This window comes from Rhipicephalus microplus, chromosome X (assembly GCF_043290135.1).
Source record: "Rhipicephalus microplus isolate Deutch F79 chromosome X, USDA_Rmic, whole genome shotgun sequence".
Classification (NCBI taxonomy): Eukaryota; Metazoa; Arthropoda; class Arachnida; order Ixodida; family Ixodidae; genus Rhipicephalus; species Rhipicephalus microplus.
Window position 1 is genome coordinate 320,900,183 of NC_134710.1, and position 18,064 is coordinate 320,918,246.

General features: G+C 44.9%; 1 protein-coding gene across 1 annotated transcript in view; it reads right to left on the reverse strand.

Moving 5' to 3' along the window:
* Nucleotides 1-17,698, reverse strand: part of Lamtor3 (Late endosomal/lysosomal adaptor, MAPK and MTOR activator 3) — a 185,253-nt gene extending 167,555 nt beyond the window's left edge. Inside the window, exon 1 of the mRNA XM_075879595.1 lies at nt 17,609-17,698. Within this exon, the coding sequence (XP_075735710.1) occupies nt 17,609-17,683 (75 nt within the window). The 5' untranslated portion in view covers nt 17,684-17,698. The remainder of the gene's footprint in view (nt 1-17,608) is intronic.
* Nucleotides 17,699-18,064: the final 366 nt, after the last annotated feature.

An 18,064-nucleotide genomic window follows, 5' to 3' on the forward strand; every position in this document is an offset into this window, starting at 1 on the left:
TACAAACACACACACGTATATATATATATATATATATATATATATATATATATATATATATATATATATATATATATATATATATATATATATATAAGTCGTCGACCGCGTTCAACGAAAACCATAGCTTTTTTTTTGGAAACAAAAGGAACCACGCGATTGATTCGAACAAATAACAGTGTTGCACCGGCTATGGTGGTTACAAAAACGCATTCGCTCTACATTGTATGGCCTGAGCATTTGAATCATGTAACATTTTCAACGCAGAGATAATATCCTATGTAAGGCTTCTCAATATCCATTCTGTTGAACCGTGATTGTCGGAATGCAATGGCTTAGCTTCTCTTGGTGATTGCCCAGCTCGCGAACGGTGTTCAATAGAATAATCGACAACATAGACGGGGAGAGAACGAGAATCGCACCATGAAGTATTGGGATTATGAGGACTACAGTCCTCGGATTTCCGTACGAACACAAATACACCTATATGTTAACTGTGAGATCACTAGAACACGGAGTTTTCTGCTTTTTTTTGCTGCCTTTAACTGATCGCCAGTCGTGAATTCTTGTTCACCTATTATGTTACAGAAAGACACTTTTTGTCTACTGCAGATAAATATCTAGCCCTACTCCCCGACATTGTCGGCTGAAGTCCTGAATCATTAGTTGCAAGTAAAACTATACAAGCATTCCTGAACAGGAAGATGCTGTCTGGAAACAGTCATTTTCTGACGTATTTCCCATTTATTCTAGGGATTCGCACTTTCAAGAATAATTATCCTGGGTACGTAGTAGAGGTCAGACTTTTAGGCTTTAAATGAGCTCGTTTGAAGCGCCAAAAATAAGTAGGCAAAATAAAATTTTAGGTAACCACCAGCGTAAATAAAAACACATGTTTTAGATGAATAAAATACCTTCAAAAGACGACGCGTGTGACCTGTATCTATGAGAGGAAAAAAACATTGTTTATAATGGCACAAAGAGGCCAACAGCAGAACATATATTCGTGCCATTGTCCATTCTTTTCGCATGGTCCGCTGAGCATAGCCTCTCTGTTTATTCTGTGTAGCATGGCGAGTCAAGCGTTTACTGTTGAATTCACACACTCCATGTGAGTGCTGTTCGTGAAGGCTACGAAGACAGAGCAGGAACCGATAGCCTAAAGCCTCCTCTCTGATCGCTCAAAGACGCGAAGGGAGGGGCGAATGTCTCCTATATTAGCCGGGTCAAATCGCGTGGAAATAATTTCTCTCCTGGCAGTGAACGCCTTAAAAAGTAAATTGCAAGCAGTATGAAAGCCACAGGCACATCGCATGTTTTCATGCTTCTTTTTCTCTTCACTACACTTTTCCCTGATGGCTATCCGACGTTTTGCATTCACCAGCCACTCGTGCCATGTCAGCGGGGTGGCGTATTCTGGCCGGAGCGTCCCACTTCACTGCTGCTTGCGGTTGTTATCCGGCAGGTGGCTTAAGCAGAGGGCGAGGTTTAACCCAGTTCTCAATGATGTTACCCGATCAAATAAACCCGAAACTGTGTCTAAAAGATATACTATACGCTAAATAGCGTTCATGAAGACGCCTAACTTGAAAGGTAGGCATAGACATTGGTAAGAATTTAGACACAAAACCGAAAATAGGCATCTAGAGGCACTGTTGAATATATAACGGGGAAACGTTGGCGGGAAACTCTATGCTGCGGACCAGACGCGCGAAGAAGCGAGCGCAGGGCGGGGCTGCATGTGAGCAGGCAATAAAAAAGAAAAGGAAGGGTTCTACCAGGGCTACGTGGGTGTTGGTCTCTTCTCTGTTTCAACATTATTGGTGCCGAAAACATGGGAGAAGGCCAACATCCTCCCTACCGATACGTCACCAGGATGGACAAGTTATGGAAACACCGAGGCATCATTCACAGTGCCACCACTCGACTCTTGTCTGAGGCCAGCCAAGTCCTCCTGAAAGACAATGTACCGTATTCCGCCGACCTGCAGGAACTCATCGACAGGCTTCGTGACAAGGAATAAGCTCTCGCCGCCCTAAAAAAACAGATCGCCGAGTTTGACAACGAAGTTATGGGTGCTCTGGATTACCACGTCAAGGTCACGAATGCCATCAGGAGGCTTCGATCCACGATGAGCGCGCGCATGCACGATGGCTCTACCGTCCTCGAAGCCAACCACTCGAGGTACGCGGGTACGAGTGATGGATCCAGAAACTCCACAGAAGCTACCCACTCGGACACAACCAGCCACAACTTCACCAAACGCAGTAGACCACAAGCACCTGGCGTGCTAGACACCTTGCCGAAGCTTCAAGCACTCGCCCTTAGCAGCGAGAAGCCTGAGTTGCCGCGTTTTCGGGAGCACTACGGTGCGACAATTTACACGTACCCGAAGCTCACACACGTCGAAACACCCAAGGTCTGCGATATGAAGCTACACACTGATGAAACACACATGGCCGTGAGGAGATACAACGATGTCATCAAGGTGCCCACCGATAGGTATGGCCGCAAAGATCTCATCGATGAACAAATCGCCAGCCTACTTCGCACAGAACCATCCGAGTCATCATCACAAATTTCAAGGCAACAGGACGAGTACGAGAATATCCGGACGGAGCCCGGTGGTAGCCTTGGCATGGAATCTGCAGAAAACTGGAACATTTTACTCCGCGAGCTCTCGTGCTCATCACCAGAGGACTTGGCAATACAGTGCCGAAAGCGCACGAAGAGTAACACAAACGCCGCGCACTCAGCTGTTAGATTAAAAAAAAAGGAAAAGAGCTTAATCCCGAATTTCATTGAAGCCGAAGTGGAAAACCATGAGAAGAACAATGTCACACGAAGAAGCCACTTCAGTCAAATCGTGTGAAACCCACAAGGCAACGGCAACGGACATCTTGACGCAGGATGAACTACTGTTCGCCCTAGCACCGACACCATGGTCATCATAGCCACCTGTCACTTCAAGGCCTGGAGAAACTACGTGTTCCACCTGCGGCATCTCAGACACATGTCGCGTGATTGCCGAGCCACGACATCAGAGGAGGAGGGACGCCGACGTCTATGGAGAGAAGACATCTACTGGGACGAGCCTCTTCCACCTGCTGTCCAGAACTTGTGAAAGACGACAAAATTGTGATTTGCCACTCTTTCTGCCTTCTGCATTGCATGTTGCTTCATATTGACTTCTCAAAATCATCCAAACTTGACAGAATCACCACCTTCTGATGCAACCCTGTGAACACACCGAACATGCACGGGCAGTGACAGGATCACACCTCCTAACCGACAAACGCGTCCAGATGTACAAGGAAGATCTCGCAGCTGTTGGCCTGTTTCCACCGAACATGAATTGCGAAGTCGGATGATGTGCAAGAGGGATCTGCTTTTCCGAGTGTTGAAACGAAGGAAGGAAAACTACTTGCTTCCACTGCATTCTGCCCATATTCGTCGCACCTGCGCTTCGTTGGCAAAAACGACAGCGTGCCAGCGTTAAAAGTGAAGCGTGGTCGGTGTGTTTCAAAGCAGCATTTCAGCAGTTTCTATAGGCAACATCGACATGCATTTCGAGCTCGCCTACCCAGGCGGAATCAAGTCTGACGCACGGCAAATCTGCATCGGCTGTACCTTGGGCACAAGCAAGCACGCCGCGGCCCTGGGAGAATGTTGAATCTACCGCGGGAAAACGTTGGCGGGTAACACTATGCCGCGCACCAAATGCGCGATGAAGCGAGCGCAGGGCGTGGCTGCACGTGAGCGCGCAACAGAAGAAAAGGAAGAGTTCTTACGAAAGAAACATGGATGTCGGTCTCTTCTTTGTCTGATCAGGCACAATGAAAACTCTACGATTTTTTCTCTTACGCTCTGATTCATTTTCATTTATCAAAGTGCTGCTAGGAGCGTAAGGGACAAAATAGGCGTTCGCCCGGAATCTGGTCTCATGCAGACCACCTTAATGAATATTTCACAAAAGCTGTCAGATACTGACAGGAGAACCAATACCAAAGAAATGTTGTCACTATATCAAACGGGAACCTGTCAGGAGTGGGGCACAGTGCAGGCATTACCAAAGCATGACTGACAGCTTACAGTTTTTTTAAAGGGACACTAAGGAGAAACAATGGCTTGCTCTAGATTGACAAACTGCACTCTGGAAACTGTAATACCACGCACTTAACTATGAAAAGTTCATTATTAGCAGACAAAATTAAAGTTAAAGTTTCATTTATAAAGTTCGCGCCGAAATTTTCGCGCGTCACGTAAAACAATTTCAAGATGTATTTTTTGTATTTTCGCAACATTGGCTCGACAAAATTTTCTGAAAGTTGATACGCTAGGTAGACGATACCCACATACGATAATGTATTTCATTGTTATCGATCAGAAGCTGCATAGGACCCACTAGACGCCTTCAAAATCTATGACGTTACGGTGTTTTGTGCGGGAATCTCAAGGTGCCGTCTCCACTCGCATTTCCTCTTCCCACGTTTTCTCGCTTACCAAGCATCGTCTCGTAGTAATAGCGGTTTTTTTGGTGCTCTTTAGGGTCCCTTTAAGAAGGAAAGTGTATCCCTCAATTCACTATTTCCGAAATACAGGGAAGAAATTAGGAGGTTGACGGAAGCACATGAAAAAGCAAGTATGAACTGCACAGGGTATGATGAAGTGAAATCTGTTGGGATTAACTTGAAAGCAAAAAAAGGTAGCTGATTATCCACCCCCATTATTATTAGAAATACAAAAAAAAGCACTTGAAAGACGATGTAATGCAAGACCAGTAAGTAACGAATTGTCGAACTCAGAGAAATAAGGAATGCCACTGAAACAAAAGCGCCGTTAAGAACGCGATGATGATTATAATTATCAGCTGTGTTTGTGAAACTGCTAAAGTATTCTTTTAGTACAATTCAATTTTGACTGTTTGTTTTAATTCCAGTGAGGCAATCAGTAAACAAAGGATGAATATTGAATTTAAAGACCGAGCGAACATTGGCCACAAAAATGGCTTCAGCCCTCTTTTGATGCTTCACTGCAAGGCAAGACTTGCGACTATTGTTATGTGCAGTTTGCGATTCGCCTGTCATAATTTTTAACTCCCAAGCCTGAAAAAGTGAATCTGATAGACATTTCATTAAAGTAGTATTGACACAAATTTTAAATATTTTTGAATTGCCACTCTGAATAAAAACACTGGTGTCAAGAACCCTAAAATGAGTATTACTGTACCTGGGAGTGCATGAAACGTATCTTTAATACCACTACATTAGTGGTATACCACTGCCTTAGTGGGGGCAGCGTCTTAGTGACGTGTAATCACAGTGTAATGACACAGAGAGACAGCAACTGGTGACGTAAATTTGTGGGAGATCAGTCTTAGTGCATGTAAACAACGATGAGTGAATCATCGTCGGGTGACCCCAACAGCGAACTCTGCGATTCAGGATGTGTGCAGGACGCCAAGTTTGCAAACTCAGTAGAACTGTGTTGTCACCTCATGGCCATTGCTGTATGACTGACTTGCTTGTTCTCAGGGAAGAAAACTTTCAGATAAATAAAAAAAATCTATATGTGTTGTTTGATGTGTAGAGAGCGTTAGCACTACAAGTCGAGGAAAAGAAAAATGTCCCTACTCCCAAAGTCGCGACATTACTCTTTTAGGCGTTTTTTATTCGGACGCAGGAAAGAAAAGAAAGAAGTACTCACTTTCGAGATAACGTGAGCCCTTGTAATACTTTGTTTATGTTCTCCGGGGTGCTTGTTTTGATGGCCGGAGAAGGAAAGCTCAGCGCATTGGCACAATGTTCACATGCTGCCGCGACGAAACGTTGCACGCGCTATTATCTTACCAGGCTTTGTTTTCATTCCTTTTGTGTGCAACGTTTCAACGGTCCACTTCGGTTGGTAACCCGACGGTGCATATCGAATACGTCAGAACACGCCCCCACGCTTGTGTCATATGGGAAGCATTATTAAGCAGAGAGTCCAACGGATTACCATCGCAGCGATTCTTCACCTCAAATAAAAGCACAGTGTTTGCTGAAACGAACAACAATTGATTGATATGTGGGGTTTAACGTCCCAAAACCACCATATAATTATGAGAGACGCCGTAGTGGAGGACTCCGGAAATTTTGACCACCTGGGGTTCTTTAACGTGCACCCAAATCTGAGCACACGGGCCTACAACATTTCCGCCTCCATCGGAAATGCAGCCGCCAAAGCCGGGATACGAACCCGCGACCTGCGGGTCAGCAGCCGAGTACCTTAGCCACTAGACCACCACGGCGGGGCGAAACGAACAACAACAACAATAACAACAAAATCAAGGAATAAAGATGCGTTAAAGAAGTAGCGTGAATAGCATTTAAGCCGCCAACTTCGTCTCAATTCATTTTCGTTATTGGTAAGTGTATGTGCTAGAGCCGCTAAACACGTAAACGCAAGCAGGCCGTGCTGCTTGCAGAACGGAATGGTGGATGCGTGTGGACTGGAAAGAGAAGGGGGGAAAGCTAGGAGGAGGGTAGCACCGGAGAAAGCTGTTTAACTTTCTGTCTTGCGAGAAAAAAATGGACACATTGTCGCACTCAACGGCTTTGCGCTTCGTTTTATCTCACATCCATGTCGCTTAAATTGTCTATCAGTGTGCCCCGATATCTTTAATCTCTAGTCGGAGTTTATAAACATACGCTGACGAACTGGATGATGATGCGACCACTTCATGATGTTGCATGGCACTGCCTTCAGTACGCTACACTATTTTTTTTTCTGTTAATCTGAATTGGCTCATTAGTCGTGTGTAGTTCACTAAACTTGAAAGGATGAAGCCAGGCCGATAATTGTAGTAAAATATCCGTTGGCTGGTTCAAAAAAAGTCCCACTAGACAGTTTCAAACTTCTCATCTATATAGTAAGTATTAGTTTTTTTCTGGCTACTATAAATTCCCGTCAAACAAAAAAAAAGTTGCGTGCCATGCTCGCTTGCGCGCCTAAGCGCGCCGTGACTGTAATGTGAAAATGGTGCATACAATATCAAATTATACTCACTCAATACAAAGTTTTGTTAAAGAGACAGGCTCGCAACTTTGTATTAGGCAGTGCGGCATTCCACTCCGTTTATTACATCCCCTCTGCCTTTTCCATGTTTGTTTTCCTGTAATGTCTTCGATTTCGAATCCGTTCGCTACCTTTTCCCAGCGCAGGGAAGCAGGAACTGAATGACCTCCTTGTCTCTCCAAGATTTGCTTCCTACCTTCCTCTTTTAAGATATTCTCGGTAAAATTGGCGGGCTGAGCTTGTTGGTTCATAATGCCGGCACACCACACTGACAACTCCTGTTGGAAATTCGCACTCGAAATCAAATATCTAAAGTAACTCAAGTTGTTGGGCTAATAGGTTAATTGCTTTGAAGACATGTTGAAATTGCGCGAAGAAGGCAACACCTTAGACATACACAATGACCACAAACAAAGCGCAGTGTGTGCGTGTTCTATGTGTCGAACACGTTTATTTCTTTGTGGTTAAACATGTCTTCAAAATCAAAGATCTATTTTTTTCCTGCGTAATTTAACATACATCTTGAATGCATGGACCATTGCACTGACACATACGGTTCCGTCTCTTTTCAAAACACTGTGGATGTTTCTTCCCACTGTTTCGTAGAATGTTTAGGCTTTTAATTGGGATATACGTGCAGAATGCTTCAAACAATTTACCATCTGCAGAAGCAAGACACAGGAATTCGTTCGTCATATGAACAATTCGCTCACCGAGAAATATGCTCTTAGCATGTCCGAGTACGTTGATATCTATTTCAATGTTTTAAATTGTGACCCTAAAATTATTGAGCTATAGGAAGCAAAGTGTTTTTTTTATTTGTTTAAAGAAGTTGTGAACTATACCTAGCCTAACGCATGAATCCCCCAGTAAATGGCACAAGTTAAAATTTACGTATTCATTTTCCTTCCCAAGGCATCGGCGTCTGATGGAACATAAACATGCGCCAATAAACCACTTCTGCCCTTCTATTCCACTTACTCTGAGCTCGTCGAATGATCTATTGCCACGGTCTGCCTCAAGGACGCTTTGGACAAATCTTGTCAACACTGTAATTATGAAGCGTTCAAGTGTCAAGAGGATAGGCTGACAAGCTTTGGTACACCATATTTTCCTTATTTAAGTCGCAGAGAGCCTGCGAACAATGTAAGAAACGCGCGCGATGGGAAGAAGTTTGAAGGTTTTTTTTTAGCTAGCCATTGTATAACGTACCAGGATTGCTCACTCAGCCCAATTAACACTACCCCTGCAAAATTATTGAAGAAGAACGCAATGCCTATCTGTGAGAGGTTTGTGTAAGCGTGGCATCCCTACAACCTTATTCTTCAGTCTCAAAAGTATGGCAAATATTTCGCTCTCTGAAATCTCCACTAACTCACACACATCCTTTCTGGGCGATAGTGCTGGCAACAAATTCGACGGAAGAGATCATGGCTGACGAATTTTGTGAATTGGTTACACTACCAGCAGAATCAGTGTCCATAAACCTGTTCATTTCAAAAGAGTAGGCTTTGAAGCGACTAATAAGAGACGCACTTACGGAAGAGCACTCAATCCTAGACGTAGATATCAGGCTAGCTGAACTACAGTCTGTCTTACGTAACGTCCGACAAAAAACTTCCCCAGGCCCAGATGATGTCACAGCATTTTGAGTAACCTCAAACCTTCTGGAAGTACGGCGCTCCTTGGCATATAAAATAACAGCAGGAAAAGTGCGTCAGTGCCACTTTCCTGGAAGGTGGCAAAAGTCGTTCCGACTTGTAAACCTGGTACACCCGCCAACGTGCTGTCATCGTTTCGACCAGTAGGCTTAATATCCCGCATTAGCAAAATCATTGAAAAAATGGTGCAGCACCGACTGCAGTGGTGGATAGAAGTCACTGAGGAATTTCCTGACCAATTATTGAATTTTCGCCAGCGTCGCAGTGCTTTAAACTCTGTTTTAGACCTGGTCACTCATATGGAGCATGAGAACACATTCAGAAGAATGACAATGGCAGCTTTTCTAGACATTAGGAGTGCCTTGGAGACATTCAGCCACGTACATGTTTTGTAGGTGTTATATAGTCTAGGAATGAAGGGACGCCTATACTTCGTTGGATTTTTGATTTTCTGACTGGCGGAACTGTATTCATGGCGAAAAGCACTGGTAGAAGCACGGCACAGGGCCTCAAGGGAGGTGTACCCCAAGGAAGTGTATTATTCCCTATGCCATTGAACATAGTAATGCACCACCTGCCGACTCTCTTACATCAGTACACATTTTAATGTACGCAGACGATATCTGCTTCTGGTCGTCAGGGCATGAATGCCAGAAATACAGGATCTGCTTCAAAAAACGCATAGATATAGCAGTGCGCTTTCTGACAGAATGCGGCATGGGCTTTTCAGCAGAAAATTCTTCGGTATTATCTTTTACCAGAAGGCGTCACGACCAGCTGGGCCTCTCGGTCAGCCAGACTGTAATTCCTGTCATGCGCAAGCATCGTTTCCTTGACATAACATTGGACCGGATGCTAACCTGGGGACCTCATATATCCAACATTACCAAGCGGGTCGGTTGAACCGGACACTGAATGTTCTCCGATGTATTACAGGAACCAAATGGGGTGGCACATCAGAGGCACTTCTGAAGGTTCATAGAGCTCTTGTTCGACAAACCATTGCATATGCATTACCAGTGATGTATAGTATGTCCCAGACAACTGAGCGTATAAACTACACAACATCGTAGCCCACAGTCTACGTATTCGCCAGAACTTACCACGCTCAACTCGCAGTTGCCTCGTAGTCGTAGAAGCGAGAGAACAGCCAATTCAAGTTCTTCGCATTCAAGAACTCTGCCGCCACTTTCTCCGCTTATCGCAAAGGCATTATGGCCATCCGCCTCAAGCAAAACTTATTCAACGAAACTGGTGAATTGGTGACACATTGCGAGCTTACGAGCTGGCACTTCTTCAAGAACAATATTCGTTGCTTCCCGATAATAATTTTCCTCCTTGGCAGCTTACATCACAGCCAGTCACTTTGGACATCAAAAGGATAGAAAAAAAGCTCGACACACTACCTTGAAGCCAAATTTCTAACGCTTCAAGAAATGTGCAATTACCAAGACCGTTTCATATTTGTTTTCACGGATGGCTCTACAATGAACGAAAGTTCGACTGCGGCTTTTCATATACTAGAATATAAAGTAGAAAAAGATTTCCGACTTTTCCGAAAAACATCGTCTACTGCAGCGGAGCTTGTTGCAAGATTACAAGCTTCGAAATTCATTGTTGAAAGACAGCAAAGACAAAACTTGGTAATATATTTTGAATCCAATCGCGGGGACCCGAGCGCTCCTCGTAGCGGGAGACTTTAACGCTCATCATTCCGCATGGGGCTACAAATACGAAAACCTGAAAGGCAAAAACCTATGGGAGGATGCTCTACTGGAGGGTCTCACTCTCATTACCGACCCCTCCGCGCCTACGCGACAAGGAAATAGTGTTTGTGCTGATACGTCACCAGATCTCGCGTTCGTTAAAAACATAACAAACGTATGCTGGACGAATACACAGGAGGATTTGGGCAGTGATCACACTATTGTAGAAATTCGTGCCAATGCGGGGCCGTGCAAAAAGAAAAGCAAGCTACTAAAACTTGTAGAGTGGGACAAGTTTAGGCAAAACAGGGAAAATAGGATTGACTCCTCGGAAAATATCGAAGATATAGAAAAGTGGACATCAATGCTGAGGCAAGATGTCGCGGCAGCAACGCATGAGGTCCCTCCTGAAGCAAACCTCCAGGTCCTAGATAGTAAGCTTCTGCATATGTGGGAGGCTAAACGTAGCCTACAAGCCCGGTGGAAAGTACAACGACACAATAGGACTTTACGTAGGCGAATAGCTAAACTGAATAGAGACATCGAGGAATACGCTTTACAGCTTTGCAAGTCACAGTGGGAAGAGACGTGTAATAGCATGGATAGCCGGGTAGGGTTCACCAAGGCGTGGAATCTCCTCAGGTTCCTGCTGGATCCAGAGGAGACTAAAACAGCATATAGGCAAAATGTCAACAAGATAATCAACGTCTACAAAGGCACCCACGCAGAACTCTTGCATGAACTCAGGATGAGATACACTAATCCGACTAGACCCGTGCTCCACTCTGAATACAAAGGCACTGCGAACGAGTGCTTGGACAGACCTTTCAGCATTGCTGAAGTACGCGCGGTGCTGCACAGGCTCAACACGAAATCATCGCCCGGACCAGACGGGGTTACGAACAAAACGCTTCGGAATCTAGATGACACATCGATAGAGCACCTCACGGTTTTCCTTAACGAATGCTGGGAAAAGGGACGTATTCCCCGACAGTGGAAAACCGCCCGCATCGTTATGATACCCAAACCAGGAAAGCGCATACAGCTGGAAAATCTAAGGCCGATATCGCTGACGTCCTGCGTTGGTAAGGTCATGGAGCACGTGGTCCTCGCGAGACTAACAAACTTTCTCGAGGACCACGATCTGATTCCTCACACCATGCTGGGCTTCAGGAAGAGCCTCTCCACGCAGGACGCCATGCTACAACTCAAGCACCAGGTAATAGACAGCATGACCACTTCTACCAAAGCAATCTTAGGCCTAGATTTAAAGAAGGCGTTTGATAATGTCAAGCACTCGACTATACTTACCCGAATAATAGAACTAGGACTCGGTAAAAGGACGTACGACTACGTCCGTGATTTTCTAACGGACAGGACAGCGAGGATCACATTGGGAGAATTAGAGTCAGGAGAGATAGAGATGGGCAGCGCCGGCACTCCTCAGGGTTCGGTGATTTCGCCCTTGCTCTTTAACCTCGCACTCATAGGGTTACCAGCTAAATTAGAAGAGATTGACGGGCTCTCCCACAGTCTGTACGCAGACGACATTACTCTGTGGGTAACTCGGGGATGTGACGGCCAAATAGAACAGACGCTACAGCGAGCCATCGATACGGTTCAAAGATTCCTAGAGGACACGGGCCTCACCTGCTCGGCTGAGAAATCGGAGCTACTGGTTTACAGACCTACGCGCAGAGGTCGAAAGCCCAAATACAGCGAACAAAGCGCAAATCACGCAGAGGAAGCGATACAGCTAACGACCTCGGAAGGCCACGTCATTCCCAAAGTAGACGTTATACGCGTGTTAGGCTTGTATATTGCAGCCAATGGCCACAATGGCGAAACTGTTCGCAGGTTGGAACACGCGGTAAATCAGACAATCCGACTTCTAAAACGAATTACGAACCGACATAGTGGTATGAAAGAAGGGAACACTATTAGACTTGTGCAAGCCTTTGTCCTCAGTAGAATCACGTACGTTGCCTCTTACTTGAATTGGCACGTCGCCGAGAAGATAAAATTAGATTGCTTAATCAGGAAAGTGTATAAGCAAGCTTTATGCTTACCCATGAACACAAGCACAGTGAAATTATTAGAACTAGGCTTGCACAACACGCTTGACGAATTAATAGAAGCGCACAACGTAGCACAGTATGAACGACTTTCTAAGACTAAAACGGGCAGGTACATCCTCGAAAAACTGGGAATCCACTATCACACGCAGCAAGGCGAAAAAGCCGACATAACCGTGATGGTGAGGGAAAAGATAGTGATTCCGCCGTTGCCCAAAAATATGCACCCGGAACATCACACCGGCCGAAGAAACCAGAGAGCGCAGGACTTGCAGAGAAAATTCGGAAATTGCAAGGAAGCGGTATTCGTGGACGCGGCCAGATACGCGCGAAGGTGTGGTTACGTGGCCGCGGTGGTCGACGGTAAAGGGACATGCATGACGAGCGTTACGGTGCAAACGCCACTGACCGAGACGGCCGAGGAGGTCGCCATAGCACTCGCGGTGGCGACCACTGAGGCCGAAGTAGTAATTAGTGACTCGCAAGCAGCGATACGCAACTATGCGAACGGTCGTGTCTCCCGAGAGGCGCTGCGAATCCTAATGACTAACGAAGACAAAATTCGGGAAAAAAATGACACTTTCGTCATATGGACCCCCGCACACACACAAACCCCGCTGGCCGGCAACGAGGCGGCGCACGCGGCGGCTCGAGCACTCACGAACCGAGCCGTTGCGAACGCCGACGCCGCCTCGGACGAAGTTCCACGCGGGGGGGAGTGGGAGTGGGGGGACCGCATGACTAGTTACCACGAAATAACGCAGCACTATAAGCTAGAAAGGCGAAAGTACCCTCCGCCACACAACAGGTTAAATAAAAAACAGGCAGTTGCGTGGCGACAACTGCAAACATATACTTATCCGAATCCAGTTCTCTTTAGTCTCTGTTACCCTGATCTGTATTTAACAGAAAAATGCAAGGTTTGCGATGAAAGGGCGACACTTTCACATATACTATGGGAATGCTCGAGTTTAGATGAAAGCAACGATGAAAACCACGAAGAGGCAGTTTCGGACCGCAGGACACGCTGGGAGGGGGCTCTGCTCAGCTCCTCATTCGAACAACAACTGTGGGCCGTCCAGCGAGCCGAGGAAGCCGCCCGAGCCCAAGGGCTCGTGGCCGACGCCTAGGCCCGCCCCAAATCAACTTCGCTGGACTTCATAAATAAAGTAATTCTTCTTCTTCTTCCAAAGGAGTGCTGCAAATGATTAAGGATTTTATATTCCTATAGATAACAGCATCATATATGAAATATTACAAACAATCACCGTCGGTTATTTGAACGGCCACAAGATATGTTTTCAGTGGATTCTAAGCCACGTCGGAGTGATAGGAAACGAAACTGCTGACAAATTAGCCACTGAAGTCCACAAAAACGTTCGCTCGATACCAGCACCTGTTCATTTCTCAGAGAGCAAGAAGGTGCTTTCTGAACTGTGCCAGAAATTATGCAAAGATGCTTGGTTTGACGAAAACACAAAGTCGCCACTCCTATTTCAAATAAATATGTCTCTCAAATTTTCACCTAATCATAAGATCGATAGACCATTCGGCACCCTATTGCACTGTCTACGATTAGGTGTTTCATACACACCTCACTTTTTAAGCCGCATAAAAAGAAGAACGTCCCCGCACTGTGACCACTGCGATCATGACGATGCGCAAGAGGAGTATATTTTTTTAGAATGTCCGCAATACGATCAACAACGCGCTCAAATGAGGGATCGCTTGAACCGACTTGACAGACGACCATTCACGATTACAAAAGTATACTTGGACCGTGGCCGCATTCGGATAATGAAAGGCGCGCCGTGAGTGCCATCCACGACTGCCGCCGCCCTCCACGACGGCGGCGGAAGCAGCAGCAGCAGGAGCAGCAGCCAGCAGCGTCGGCGGCAGCCGCAGCAACAACAATGAGAACGACAACAACAATTATGATGATGACGACAACGACGACGTCAACAACAACAACAACGACAATGACGTCAACAACAATGACGACGAAAACAAGAACAATAATAATGACGACGACAACAACGACAAAAATAGTTGATGAAAATATTGTGATTGTAAAATACCAAACATAAATTTTAAAAGAGAGCGCAAAAAATAGTTATTTCCGCACACACACCCACCCACCCACCCTCGATGCGCCTCCCAGCCTCCTGGCTGGGAGGCGCATCGTGTGCGGAAGTTAGTAGGGGATATAAGCTTCAAAACAAGTCTGGTATCGGTTCCTTGCGAGTAGTCGTTGAGGCAATACAAGCCAATGTGCTGTGTTATCAACCTCATTATTGTTGAGAGAAAAAAAGAAGGCGAGTTTTTGGAGCACTGTCATGCAGTGAAGTTTTGTGTGAAAATGGATGAAAAACAGGGCGGAGAAGCTCGAAACGCTTCAGAGAGCCTACATTGACAACATCACAAAACATAGCTATACTTTGATGTGTTAAAAGAGGTTCCAGGAAAGTAACAAGTCTGTCTACAACGACGACCACTCTGTTGCTCCGTCGAAATCACAAACGGATGACTCGGTGCAGAAAGTGCGTCAAGTACTCACTCTTAAAGGAAGGTCGACATACTCAATAACTAAAACTAACCGTTCACTTATCACAAACCGGAGTAGTCCGTTAGTAAGTGAAGGTTGTAGAATGCAGGTTAGAGAAATTTACTACCTATTTTGTCACTGAAAAAAAATACGATTCAAATGGTTAATCCCTTAAAAATTATTAGTAACTTCGAAAAGAGAGGTCGAAGTCTATTGTGTTAAGTGTTCGTGGGGGTCACCATATTGAGCTGATTCTATTTCAAAACTACAGGATGAAAAAAAAAACAAAGTTGCATTGTCCTCGGATAGTAAATAACGGCTGCTAGCTGTGTTCTTCATGCAACTATACCGTATGCGCATCACATTGATGAACTTATAGAGTTATGATTAAGTATTCATGTGAATAAATGAATATATAATGATTTAATCATATGTTCATATATACACATATATATGACACATTCATATGATCACATCATACTCACACATGACCATGCTCTTGTGATCATATGAGCATATGATCACATGGGTATGAGAATTCATATGAACGGATCACCCCAAGCGAGAACACACGAGAACGCACGCACACTTCAAAACTTGAACATAGCAGATTTCTACTGCAGCAGCAGCTTCAAGGCTTTATAGGCCCTGCATTGGCATGGCACACCATGTACAGGTTAGGAGCCATCGAATTTAGAAGAATAATTGAAGTTTTCTACAAATAATCATGTGCCCTTCTATTTGCTTGTATATATGCTTTCACGTTGCACGAAACTTCTGTTCCAAAGTAGTCAATCAGTTTTAAGCTTCAATTTGCTTACGAGTGTCACCGTTACGACCAAATACACTGCGGCAGCTAATCTGACAACGTGGGTGGCTTATTAGTTACTTAGTCAAAAAAGATAAGAAAGCTTCCCAGGTTAGTAATGGCCGAAGTGACAACCTTTACTAGCTACTGGGTAGTAGAAGTATGCCGTGAAGGTAGTAAAACACGCTGGAAACAAGTAAATACACACATTTGCTAACTGATGTCTAACTTTTTGTTTAAGAGTGTTGGATAAGGACAGGCGGTCAGGTGTTCCGATCACTACGGAAATAATCGTGTTTCATCAAGGTTCTTATAATTTATGAAGGTCAAAGGTCTCGACGAGCGAGATGAAGCAGGAGTCACACCACGCTGCAGGGTTGTCTCCAAGTTACTGGCCAAAAAGATTGTGGTAGCTCTGTTACACCCATTGCACAGCCTCGACTTGACTCCGCCTCATTTTTTTTCGTCTTTATTTGATGAAATAAAACCCTGAATAGAACTCAGCATGGGACGCTGGAGGCGGTAGAAGCATCTCTGACAAGCCCAATGAAGAAGGTCGTCGTTGAGGGCATTCATGGTGCCTTCAATGATTCAATGAAGCCTAGAAATCGGTTCGTTAAACAGGATGGAGAGTATACATCAAAATGTTCGGAAAAGATTATAAACTAATATTGTATAAGTAAATTTGAAAATAAATCAGGAAACTTTTGAGACAGGCAACGTGGATGGTTTTTTGCTCCCAACAAATGGCACCAGCACCGGAATTTCGTCGAAATGAGCTCTTTCACACTATCGCGTTAGAAATGTAAATTAGATTGATGATGAAAAATATGGTCCTTGGCATGGTTGAGCAAAATCTTCCCAGCTGCTGTCTCAAATCTGGTTAAAAAAACTTTCTTTAGCTGCTCTAAATTGCAAGATGATACATTTAGGACATCCAGTGTCAATGCAGTGAAAACATCTTCCTAGAAGTTTTTAGCAGTACGCTTAACGAGTATTAAATATTCATTTCTTGTCCCATTTATAAATGCTATCACCTACAGCACAAAATAGAAACGTTGTCACTTGATGTACGAGAGGTATAGTGCTTTTGAGACATTGGGTCTAAGGTATAGACCCTTTCACTCTTTACAAACACAGATCCTTGATGACATCTGGTTTCATCCACCGATGAGCCTTAATAGCGTCGGTAGGCAAGAAAAGCTGTGAGAAATAGCCCGCTCATTTTCTAGAATTTGTTCCCTTACTTGGCAAAATATATTCAATTAGATATTTTTTTGAGCTACAGAAAAGCGATAAGAGATTTCTTTGAAATCTACACTCGTTGCTTTTATCTGAAAAACAAAAAAAGAGACTTTCCTTACCCCTGAAAAAAGACAACTTGAGAACATGCTTTCTATTTTGAAGTTAGGAGCTGGTAAATAAGGTGACCGGAAGTTTTTTTGGATACAACACATGCTATCTTGAAACCGTATATAGGATCGCGCTTGTCTTGTTACATGATATGAACAAAACAAGACGGTTACAAAGAAAAAATAAACAAAAGCTCACGCACTTTGGAACAAAACATATCCATAGAGGCTCGAGTGACCGTCTGCTTGTTTAGTAACTGATCTCGGCAATGCTGATCCGCATTTACCTTTGCTCCGTCCCATGCATGTTGATCGGAGTATATATATATAAACTTTCTGTCCGTTCTTGGTCTCATGCATTCGCTTTAGCACCGTTATGGTAGCTAAAAGCAAAAGTGTACTCACGTTTGGGCCTAGCTCGAACTCGTCGTTAGGCTTCATCCATAGCCGGAGCAGGGACATGAAATTCACCTCCGCCATTCTATAGACGAACGCTCGCGAGTCCGGCAAGTGTCACTTGCGTTCGTGGTTTGCCCCGTTCGCAGAGGCAGCAGCGCTCCCGTCGAGCGGCAAACTTGAGCTCGGGCTTCTTGTACCAGTCTTTCACTCTCCCCCATCCTTCCCGTACACTTCCTGCCATCGGATCCCGCTATGCGAGAAGCCGCGAAACGTGAACGTAGTTATGCCGAAGCCCTGAAAAGCACCTTGCTATGCGGCTGTAGACGGCACACCATCGAATACCTGAGTTGGCCGCGAAGGGTTGATCCGAAGTTTATTGTGTTTTGCGAATATTTGTTTAGAAGCAGCCTTGGGTGTTGGATGGCGCGCTGCATCGCGTGACGAGCATCCGGTGGCGTACAC